The sequence below is a fragment of the Silurus meridionalis genome, chromosome 13 (assembly GCF_014805685.1).
Source record: "Silurus meridionalis isolate SWU-2019-XX chromosome 13, ASM1480568v1, whole genome shotgun sequence".
NCBI classification, from domain to species: domain Eukaryota; kingdom Metazoa; phylum Chordata; class Actinopteri; order Siluriformes; family Siluridae; genus Silurus; species Silurus meridionalis.
In genome coordinates this window covers 18,046,687-18,058,900 of record NC_060896.1, presented here as the reverse complement: position 1 = coordinate 18,058,900, position 12,214 = coordinate 18,046,687, and the positions used below count along the sequence as shown (strand labels likewise).

The following is a 12,214-nucleotide window of genomic DNA, read 5'->3' as shown; positions in this document are numbered from 1 at the left end:
GTCTCAGTGCTCAAGTCGAGGTTGAAAACTTATTTATTTAGTCAAGCCTTTTATCAGTAGATTTTTCTTAGGTAAAGGCACAAATCTGGAGGGAGCATGGATATAGAGTGTTTGGTGAACTGGTATATTTGTATGCTGTCGTCCCTCACATTCACACGCTCACTCAGGTTTGTTGACGGTGGTGTGGTGGGTCGCCTCTTATCCCAGAGATCCCTCATGTCTGTGTTACCTTCTGGTTCTCCCTTTTAGTTATGCTGCCATAGCGAGTCTTGCCGGAGTCCAAACTGCACAGTGACATTAACTTTCATACACCAATAGTTACACTTAATAATCCATATCCTTCTCTCTCTCTCTCTCTCTCTCTCTCTCTCTCTCTCTCTCTCTCTTCGGTCGAGTTAAACATGCTCCTGAGGCTCCAGTGACCACTGTTCCTGCCCCTCTCCCTCCATGGATCTTCACACTTCTGTGCAGCTCGGACGGTCTCTCATCAACACCTTGGGTGGTTCCATATAATTCCGGAGTAGAACGGGTGCTTTTGAGGACGGATTGGACTGTAGTCGGTGTCGGCGGTCTGCTGCACTGACTCGGGAGTGCAGTTTGCTTCTGATCATCGTCACTGTACCCCGCAACTTTGCATATATGCTTCAAATGGACATTTGGTGCAACCCAGATGAGGATGGGTTCCCTCTTGAGTCTGGTTCCTCTCAAGGTTTCTTCCTTATGCCATCTCGGGGAGTTTTTCCTTGCCACAGTTGCTCATCAGGGACAAACATACTTACAAAGAACATATTTACATTTAATCACCGCGTTATCTGTGTAAAGCTGCTTTGAGACAATGTTCATTGTTAAAAGCGCTATACAAATAAAAATGAATTGAAATTGAATTGAATTGAATATTCAGCAGCTTATGCAATGCCTTGAAAGCCCTCCTGCAGTGGCAATGGTTGCCACACCCAATCCACCAGCAGTTGCTGCACCCAACCTGCCGGCTCCACCAATGATTATGCAGGCCCAGCCCATACTGGGCGCTTCTGCGCCCAGGGAGCCACACATTGTCCATCCGGCATTCTTGCCTGGGAATCCCAGACTCTGCCATAGCCTTCCTCAAGCAGTGGAATCTAATTTTTTTTGTCTCCAAACATCCTCCTTTTCCACTAAATTGGTGAACATGGCCTACGGCATCTCATTGCTATTTGGACGGGCCCTGCAGTGGGCTACTGCAGAGTGGGAAAATCAGTCGTCCCACTGATCCTCCTTCATCACCTTCTCTGGGGAACTCTGCAAGGTTTTTGGTTCATCCATTCGTTGGCATGATGCCGCCCGCTGACTGTTGTTTTCTTCACAGGGCGACCGGTTGGTGGCTGAAAATGCTGATTTCCACACTGATGCTACTGTTATTTCTAGAATTTCTAGAATTTTCTACCCAGGTGAAGGACGAGCTGGCCGCCCCTGGAAATCCCAACCAACCTGGATGTCTTCATCGTCCTGGCCACCCGATTGAGCGGGCCACAGTGGGCACACCTGTCCCAGAGGGCTGCCTGCCACAAAAACTTTACATGCTAAACAACTCTGTCTGTATGTTTCTTGCCGTCTGCCCTACTTGTTCCCAACACAAGACCCCCGAAGGCCAAAGGGCTCCTTTGTCCTCTTCCCATACCCTGGCTTCCGTGGTCGCACATTGCCATGGACTTCACTGGACTGCCAGTCATACTGCCATCCTCACTGTAGTTGACAAATTCTCTAAGGTGGGTCACTTCATTCCCCCACCCAAACTTCCCTTTGCCAATTGAAACTGCCCAGCTCCTGCTCGAACATGTTTTTCGCCTGCAATGTCTCGCCTTTCGGGACATTGTCTCCGATCAGGGGCCATAGTTCTCTGCTCATTTTTAGTAGCCCGCAAGGCCCTCCTCAAGTGCTCCCGGTGCTACGAGCGATGGGCTAGCCGCAGACGCCGTGCTGCCCCAACTATCGGGTCTGGCTTTCTACTCACAACCTGCCACTCAAAGCTGTGTGCAAAAACTCAACCCTCGATTCACGGGTTCCCATCTCCAAGGTCACAAACCCCACAGCAGTATGTCACATCTCCCCAGAATCCTATGGACCCATCCAACTTTCCATGTCTCCCGCCTCAGACCTGTCCAGGCATGCTCTCTTCTCTCGCTTTCTCTCGGCTTTGGATTTTCTCCCCCCCATTGCTCTGTTTGCCGACTCTCTAACTCAGACTGGTTACGAACACGCTCTCACCCTTGGACCCGCCCATTGCCAGCCAGCCCTGACACAATTACTTCTGGAATGATCTGTTTAAAGAAACTTGTAGGCAAGGGATCGAGAATAAAAGTTGATGATTTTGTCATTCTCTTGAATAGGATTAAAACTTTGTAATTGATTGTCTGTTATAATTAAAGTGATATCTATAGGGATATTTTAAAATAGTTATGATTTATATAATTCATCTGGATTTTTTTGCCTGATGATTACAATTTTATAATTGAAAAAGTTCATGAAATCATTACTACCAATTGATGGTTTTAAATTAACTTTTATTCCCTTTTAAGTTTTCTACATTACTAAATAAAAATCTAGGACCATGCTTGGGTTTTTCTATGCTGGTAAAGAAATTTGCTGATCTAGCAGCACTAAGAGCTTATATATAACTTATTAGGCTCTCCTTCCATGCTATCTAAAATACTGTCAAATTTGTTTTGACGCCATTTATGTTGTAATTTCTGAGTGCTCTGTTTTAAGAAGGCATATGATCATTATACCACATGCTATTTTTTTCTCCCTGACATTTTGGGTTTAAGGAGAGCTACATCATCTAGGGTGTAACAGAACATTGATTCTAGGCATTCAGTGGCCCAGTCGAGCTCTGCAGGTCAGACAGAGATCTAATTAATGTCAATATCTCCAGAATATTTTTGATGCTGCTGTAGTTGACGTAAATATCTTCTCAGTAAAGTGGAGGATATGATTCTTATAGTCAGCTGTCCACAGACCTTTGTCCATATGGTGAATTATCCACCAATTTATTCTACTACGTATATATCCATTACAACCACTGGATGTAGAACTTGTAGTACTAAAGGTACTAAAACAAACAAATGGGATGTGTAATACTCCCCATTCCTCAAGTTCAGTCATCAGATTATGTGAACTCAGGAAGAGTGCCAGAGTGAACTAGAACACTTTTAATCAAGAGATTCATGTGATAATGCTAATCACAGCCTAGAAGAATGTTTGCAAACTAATGGACAAAGCTAAATTCACAGGAAGCATTCATAGACCTGGTGTGGCATAAAGATAAACTATTGCTTATAGTTGTTAAGCAGTATGTGTTTAATCTAAACTTTATACTCTAAGAACTTTCAGAGAATGTATGGCATTTGGCAGGCACCTTGATCCAGAGAAATTTTCATTTATCTCATTTATATAAACCAAGCAACTGCCTGGCTGACAGCTTTGTAGTGCTGTGACTCACTCTCTCACTCTCTCAGTCACACAGTACACAAAGTACAGGCTTGGGTATTACCATGGCCTTAGGGGGAAAAATCCAAATAGGGACATGCTTTTAACTCCTTTATAAGGATGTAGTGTTTACAGTCTGTGCCTTAGAAAACTTAGGGGACCCTAGGAAAAGATATATTAATAACTTCTTCAGTCCAGCCCACCACATTCTTCATGCATGAGTCACACTGTAAACCAGTCAGTGTGGAGGAATGGGTGGTTCGATTCTGTTTCTCATTTGTGTATATTTCCATGAAGGGGTGCTGGAGGGCGGTGATGGGGGGACGGGTTGACTACCTACCTTTTCCTTTAGAAACATCTGCCGTATGTGCAGAAATAACAGTACAAACATAAAAGAGGTTGTGTTAAAAAGAAAAAAGTGAAAAAAAAGGGGAGGGCAGCAGTTACTCTTGAAAAAGGAAAATGGTGGTATGGGATTTGGCAAGGATGACTGTGACTCACTGTTTATCGAGTTTGTCACTATGAGAACAACTGAGGAAAACATTTGAGGAGGGGAATAACTATTTATGTGCAGGTTCATTTTAATGTATGTCTTTCTACATACATCTACAATAACATTGCAATGTTCCCCTTTTTAAATGTTTTTAATCAGAAAATCCAATGTATTAAATATGGTCTCAACATCTTGTGTACACATGTATACACAGCAAAACCTTTGCGCTGGAACCCATGCTTTAAAATACAATAGTCTTCATTGTTCTCTTATTGGACCGATTTTTTGACTAAAGAATAGAGCTTTTTAAAGTAAGAGCTGCAATCAGACATTCGGAGACATTTATGAAAACGAATGTTACCAGTTAAAGAGAAAAGGAGCAGTATACAGAACAAAAGATCTAAAATCAGCACGGTTTATTTGTTTTAATAATAATGAAATTCATTAAAAAGCAATCAGTAAAGTGTTGTACAGTAGTCAACAACATAATTATGTTTAAAATGCATGACATTAATAAAGGAATTTAATAGAAACATTCATAGTATGCAATGATTTAAGCAAATGACACATTTTGAAATTCTTGTTTTTTAATACTGTATTGAGTTATAAGGCATAAAATTGTTTCGCATTATACCTCTGGATATCAACTGTATGCAATTTCTTTTAGATGAGCTCTTTGATTTTATTTATATTTATATAAAAAAAATTACTGGTGTTTAGCAACAAAGACAAAGACAGAGACAGTTGGTGAAGCTGCATAGCGAATGTGATTCACAAGAATGATCTGCTCTGAAACAGTTATGACAGTGCAGACCCATAGACAGTTTTCTTAATTCAATGCATACTGGCACTCATACATTTAGTTGTGCCAGTTTCCCCAAAGATATAAATCGTTTCTTACTTCTGAAATCTTTACTAATCAGGAAGATCTTTTCTTATTTCTCTGTTCTTTACATATCATGGCATAAAGCCCTGGAGAATTATTGCCAACCTTCATGAAAATATATTAATACGCATGTATTTTTCTATAAAACACTGATTTTAAAATGATTGGCACAATTAATCATTTCAAAGCCTGTGCCAGATTGATTACCAGCAGTCAGTCAATTCCTGTAATACAGAAAGTTTGCAGACACTTGTAGACACATGTACAAGCTTCTTTATATTCTTTGGTTTGTGCATGTAGCCCTCTTTATTTTAGAAAACAAGCTTTCAGTAGGCTTTGAAGTAAACATTTATTTGAACTCTTTGGAAGTATGGTTGGCTCGGAATCCCTGAATCGTCAGGCACAAAACAGCCTTTAAGAATCAATGTGCAGTCCATTTTTGTTACCAATGGTTTAAATAACCAAAAAGTTCTAAGGAAACTATGTAAAGCTCACGTGCTGCATTATGTTATACAATTTTACAAATTTCTTCCAATGCTTCAAACAGCTTTTTTTCAAATCATTATTATAGCAAATTTCTGAGGGAAAATAATATTAATTAGTTCAAAATAGAGCAAGGATAAATCCTATAGTTTGCTTGGGTATAATGTTTTTTATTATTCTGTATGTTTATTTTCTACACAATAATTTTTGCTTGATTTTAAGAAGGATGCCAATAATCATATTAAATATGCTTTATGACAAGAAAACTACCTCAGAGACACCGTTGGCAGCTTGTATTGTCTAAGCATCAGATCCTTTTTGTCTGCGTTTAGAAGGAGGCACCAAACGAGCAGGTAATTCAGGTGGCAGGCCATGGCCTTCAAGTTTCACCTCAATCAGATGGCTAGCCAGGGCAAATTCTTCATCATCCAACATGCCATCACGATCTACATCTGACAACTTCCATATGCGACCCAGCACAGAATTGGGCAACCGTGTGCTCACCATCCAGTCTTTGGCTTTGGTGCCACTCAGCTTGCCCTCATTAGGTGCAAGGTTGTAAAAGATCTCATCATACTTGGGCTTATCCTTAGTCACAATCCAGTCCTCGTTCACTTCTCCATCCTCAGCTTCATCTTCAACTTTCTCACCGAATGGATCACCTTCCATAAAGGGTCCTGCTCGGGTGCCCAGGAAAGCCCCACCTTGGACTCCAGGCTGACCTCCTGACTCAATCTCCTCTTGCCGAAGGAGAGGCATCAGCTTGGCAATGTCACTGGACAACAGCTCATCCAGCATAGCCATCATGTTGGGTTTCAGGGACTTAAATTTGGTGAAGTCTTGACCTTCCAGGAGTTCCTAAAATTCAACAACAAAGAAAAGGGTTTAAAGTTTAATGCAATTGCATTAAATGCTAAGTGGGGACCAATTGTAATGATGGCATTTGTAGTATTAACATCGAATTTAATACATCATTAACATGTTTTATCTAATTCAGGCAGAGTTAAAGTAGTTTAGGCAATGACACAAATAATATAACTCCTTCAACCTGGCACAGATAAGGGTAAATATATCACAATTCCATTCCACCAAGGATCTTTTCAAGTTGAGAAAACCTCAACTCTGAAAAGACTCTAAAAAGCTTCAATAATGCCTTTAAGAAATCAGCACTAGCTGTTTAAGCCTGCACAGACCTGCATCTTGGCACAGTCAGGAAAATCTCCAGGGGATATGTGATGTTGCAGCTGGATCTTGGAGAAGATGACTGGCAGCTGGTGGATCAAATGTTTTTTCTTATTGTCCTTTCTGAAGACAGAAGGCATCTCTTGTTTCAGGTAACTGATTATGTGAGCATGAACCTGTAAAATAAGCATAGTGTATGTTAATTATGTATTTCAGAAATGTAAATGTAAAGTCTGTGATTTTTCAGTGATTTTTCAGTGATTTGTTATTACAAAGTAATAAAAAATGTCTAGACCGCTAATGATACTTGAGTGCAAAATACACTTTGGGACAATGACCTTCATTCATCATGTGGCCAAAGTACAGTGCATATGCAGTGAGAAGCCTTTAAATATGCAAGTTGTAATAATATCATTGCCCAACTGAAGCACTTTGAATAAAATTTTTTTTGGTTTCTTGTAAGAATGTCCATAGTTTGATGTGAAAGCATTTACAAATCATAAAAAAGCCACAGTACGTCCGATGAGCAGCAGTCCTTTAGGCAGAAATGTCTTGATGGTGATAGGGGTCAGCAAAGAATGGATAGCATAATAGTTGAAGATAGTTGCCTTCTTAGATGCTTCTCTGCTCACCACACTTGTAAAGATCAAATACATGAGTTACCATATCCTTCCTGTCAGCTCAAACCAGTCTGGCCACTCTCCTCTGACCCCCTTCATCACCATGGCATTTCCTTCTGGGAACTGTTGCTCCCTTGATGTTTTTTGTTTTGTGTACCATTAAAAACTCTAGAAACTATAACAGCAACAACAATGCACTGGTCAAGAGTGACAGAGACCACATATTCTGTATACAAATCTGGCTGGTTATTTTATTTTCATAGAATTTTATACATTTTTACATGAATTGAGAAACTAAAAGAAAGGTTAGCTATTTTCTAATTATTTCAGGGGATTTTTTTTTTATCCAGAAGTTTTTTTATCCTATTAGTAATGGAACTATCATCAACAAATTATTCAACATAAAATACCTCACCCTCACTAGACGAGCTCTCTTGACCAGATCATTCAGCTTGCGTACAGCTGCATTTCGTGGCAGGTTCTGGATGTCAGCAAAAAGATCTTCCTCTTCCAATTCAAACAACTTCCGGTTGTCTGGAACCATGAGAGGTTCAGACCAGAATGAGCCAATATATACTCTTAGCACTTCAGGGGTCCCAAACACTTTTCCCAGGGACCACATGAGAGCACCATATACTCGCATCAGCTGCTGCGTCCCAACCATATCAGCCTTGTTAAGCACCACGCGTAGTTTGTCCTCGTTGCCCTTCAAAGCACTTATGGCCTCTGAAAACTCATCAGAAATCTCCAGTTTGTGGGCATCAAAAAGGAGAATAATTCGGTCCACTCGTTCAGCAAACCAACGCAAGACAGCTGGGAAGTCATAGCCTATAGGAAGACAATAGACAAACTACTAGAAAACCATTGTATACACTTGTTTACAGCTTTAACTAAAAACTATTTCTTTGTTTACTAGAAATAAAATAGAAGCTACAGCCTATTAGTTACCCTCTATCTATGTGTGGCTTTCATTTCATTCCTACTGTTCATCTTTGCCATGCTTATGCATTCCTAGTTTTCCCTCTCCCTCGCTGTCACACCCTGTGTTTTACTCTCCCACTCAGTGTGTCAGATGTGATACAGCTGTATTAAGAAAGAAAATATTGTAGATTAACTAGGCATAAGCTGAAGCATATATTCTCGTAATAGACTAATGGCTGAAATCATATCAACTCCGTGATATTTAAATCGGTAGAAAATGAACAAAGCAAAATGATAAGCATTAGCAAAGATTCTGTTAGAGCACATGCTCTTGGTCTAGTTGCGTTTTATCATTAAGAAGGAATTCGGAAGAATTGACTCCTCACGAGGTACAGGTTCTCTTATTCATTCAATTATTTTGTTATTTAGTTTTTTGACAGAGAACTAGCATGGTGCAGGGTGACAATGCAAATGAGTGCTGTTACTTGAGGGTGCAGTTACTTGAGGGTGGAGTTTCTTCCTTTTCCCCACACTACTGTCCCCTCACCTTTAGTATTGGCCTCACCTCGGCTCACTCTCTGCTTAGCTCCCGACAGGATGCCAGGGGTGTCAATAATACTGATGCTCTCCAGGACCTGGTTGGGCAGCTGCGCACACTGGAATCTAACAATACAATGTGAGAACAATCAACACTGTGCCATGAAGTAAGAAGTCAAAAGCCAAATGTTTCCTGACATGTCATGTTCTAAATTTTGCTTTTCCTTTTATTTCTCCAACTGCAAAAAAAAAAAACATGCATCCTTTTTAAACACACCGTGATAAACAATAAGTAAAGTCTTGACAGTTGTTCTCTCGAGGACCTTGGATTGAATCAAAGCTATGCAGAAGTTTCCAGTCCACATGCATCATGGTTGTGTGAGGTGATCTAACATATACTCTGGTCTGCACCCCTCCCAGGTCGGGCCATTGTGTGGAAGTAGTGCTCTAAAAGCACAGGGGCTTCCTGAAGGAAAATGATCAGTGCTGCCAGAATCAAACAATGTGGCCCGCTAATGATCGGATGCTTAGAACAACACAGCCACTTCCCTCCTCTAAATGTATTTATCAAGCTCACCGATTCCCAGTGTATAAAAAAAATAAAAATAAAGAAGTGACATTCTCAAAACTTGTGAAAAACACAAGGAACTATGTAAAACCCATGTTCTGAGATGGGTATTATATGGATAGAATCACTGTACACCAGAAATGTCAGAAAGCACTATGTTTGAACAGAGCACTAAATACTTAAGTCACCTGTATCTCAGTCTTAACTTTGATTTGGCATTTGTCTATGCAAATTGCTTAAATATACAGTGGTGAAATGAATACATGGATATATCATATGTCAGCTGCTTTAAATATACATATCTGCCTTAAGCAAATATCCTGTCTTGATCAATCACAGACTGTTAATCGATCAGACTTCATTCTATCTGTTTAAATTGATCTGCTCTGTATAGACCCCGACCCCCTAAAAAAAAAAACATTTATAAAGATGTCCTGCGCTGCAGTGCAACTTCTGCTGTTGTGCACTAGCTTTCGCAACTATCTCTTGTGATATCTCACCCTTTCTCTATGCTTCTACAAATAAGGCAAGTCGCTCCTCCCTCAGAAATTTGGCACAGGCACTTGAAATTCCATGGAGCAAAAATGATTTTCTCTTACCTCTGGCTCGCTACTCTGCCTACCTCTTGAAGGAGGGGGGTTGAGTGAAATGTCTCATGTCTCCACTCTCACTCACAGCTTCTCATATTTAAAAAACAGCATGTTTGTGTATGCACAATTGTTGATTAACCTGTTCAGGAAAGTGTTTCCGAAGGGGTTGAGTTTGCGAAAAGGCTTGTTGGGGTCTACTATGAGAGCGTTTCCAGGGATTATTCCCTCCATATCACCATGCATGATGGCAGTGAAGCAGTCCGTGGTTGGTTCTGGACCCACCCGGCTTCCAGGCACCTCTTGTTCCAGAAGGTATCTGCAAAAACAAGATCAACAGATTCCCCTTTATGTCCCCCTCTTTTTTTTAAGAACCAAAACATGTTAGGCATGCTGTGTATTTTCTTTCCCAACTATGAACAATTATTAATCTTACTTGATGAATGTAGTCTTTCCTGTGGAGTACTGACCAACCACTAGCACCATGGGTTTGTTATCAAAGTCAGCATCTTCCAGACTTGGTGAGTGAAAGTCATGAAAACCATAATACTCCTCAATAGGAAAAAGCTTCTTGCGATACAGTGACTTCAACCCCTCCGTAACCGTCCTGATCACTTCAGGGGCTTTCTTGACATTCTTCCTCCCCCAGCGAGACATAGTGTGGAGATTGCGGGTCGTTTCGTGGAGATAGTGGTTTTATTTCACTGACTTAATTTAAGGGTCTGTTCTGGATGCTGTGTATTTGTGTTTCCTTATGTTTTCCTGTCTTTACACAAAGTTGTAGTGTAGATCTGCTTCCTAAGTTTAGGGGGCAAAAAAGCAGGATAAGGTTAATAATATCGACTACTGTAAACGGGCTTCAGGGATTTAAAATCTCATTTCTCTCTCTGTAGTAGTAAGGTATCCTCCCGTTCCTATAAACGTTGAGGGGCAACTCAAACATAAACTATTTCCGCATTAGCAAACTAAGAAGTACAAGTGAAAATCTGCCCTGTTAAATCCAATGAGATGGACATTTTATTTAGACGATAGACTACATTCCAGTACTAATGACTCGTCTTTTTCTTTTGGATATTGTGCATTCCCTTTACCCCAATCAGAAAGCAGAATGCAAGGCCTGTGCCTGGAAAATGTTGGCATTCACTTCGGAAACACACACACACACACACACACACACACACACACACACACACACCCTTTCATCCACATATTGTACATAGCTCAGTTCTGTATACAGAAAAGAGACTCTTCGATTAGAGATCAATGTAATGACTAGAAAACACCAGCTATGATGTTCATCTTGCTAGAAAAAAACACCACTGTTGTGTAAGATAGTGGCATGGTTTTAAAATCAGAATACATTAATAGATTGTTCGTCCGAAGACAACACAAGTGCTGTGCTACTGTTTATTCCAAGACTATATTACTCAATATGTATTTCTTCCCACTATTTTTCCCTAAAACAAACCTTGCTTTGTGGGTTTAATATTTTTCAAGTTGGCTGCGGCAACATAACCAGTGATCAGGGATAGCTCAGGAGTTCTCTTTTTTCCAGAAGGAAAACAAAGCCACATTGAAACTTTAAAGCTCAAATGTGTTCAGTGACTTGGTTTAAAAGCATCTCCAACTGTATCTGAGAAAACAAGCGAGCTTTTGGTCTAGGACTTCTAACAAGTCTAAAGATTTGCACAGGAGATGAAAATTCCTTGTTGCAGTCATCTTGATGGAGCGCAGACCGCTGTGCATTTCACTTCAGTCTTAAAACCAGTGTAGATTTACAGGGCGGATTTAAGAAGTGTAAAGCGCAACATGCTCTCGCCTAATCAGCAGAATACAAGGACAGCTTACAGATTCCAGTTTTTAAGGATCTGGCTCACTGCATACTTCTTGTCATCAGGTTTTGGCAGTTTTTCACTGTCTCATGATTTTCATTTACTGCGGCTGTGTTGTATAAAAAAGCAGAAATAAAAACTGGGCACATTTACTATAAATATTACTATATTTATAGACACCCATTAAAGAATACGTAACAGTCAAGTATTACAGGAGAAATACCGATTTACATATGCAGGAACAAGGAATTAAAATGTAATGCAACTATTACAGGCAACAAAGTATAATTCGATTATATCTTTGATTATTCTTACCTGTTATGCTGGTGTAATAAAAATAAACCAAAAACACAAAAACATACCAATGCTTCACCGCAGAAACGGTTATAAAATTGAAGTATACCTATTTTAAGGAAAATAATTGCCTTCTACAAATAAGCTTTTGAACCAGCTCTTGACGTGTCTTAACTACGCACACAGCACTGAAATGTCCTGGGTCTCCTCCCCTCTTTTTTTTTTCTCCACCACAAAAACCTTCCCACCAATGCACACTCCAGGCTCAAATTGGATAGCTCATTGTTTTAAGCTTTAGACTACAGAATGGGAACAGATAGGTAAGGGAGGCAGGGTAAACACCAGT

General features: G+C 40.2%; 1 protein-coding gene across 2 annotated transcripts; it reads right to left on the bottom strand.

The window, feature by feature from the left end:
- Positions 1 to 4,359: 4,359 nt before the first annotated feature.
- ehd2b (EH-domain containing 2b) lies at positions 4,360 to 12,169 on the bottom strand. Of its 2 annotated transcripts, none has more exons than XM_046863775.1 (7): positions 11,890 to 12,169; positions 10,179 to 10,540; positions 9,885 to 10,061; positions 8,598 to 8,713; positions 7,545 to 7,957; positions 6,521 to 6,685; positions 4,360 to 6,185 (listed from the first exon to the last, which is right to left on the bottom strand). In XM_046863775.1, exons 2-7 carry the CDS (start codon positions 10,397 to 10,399, stop codon positions 5,628 to 5,630), a joined length of 1,650 nt encoding a protein of 549 aa, XP_046719731.1. In that variant the 5' UTR covers positions 10,400 to 10,540; positions 11,890 to 12,169; the 3' UTR covers positions 4,360 to 5,627. The 2 variants fall into 2 exon arrangements, with proteins under 2 accessions (XP_046719731.1, XP_046719732.1); XM_046863776.1 differs by having other exon boundaries at positions 8,616 to 8,713; positions 11,890 to 12,168.
- Between the last annotated feature and the right edge of the window lie 45 nt (positions 12,170 to 12,214).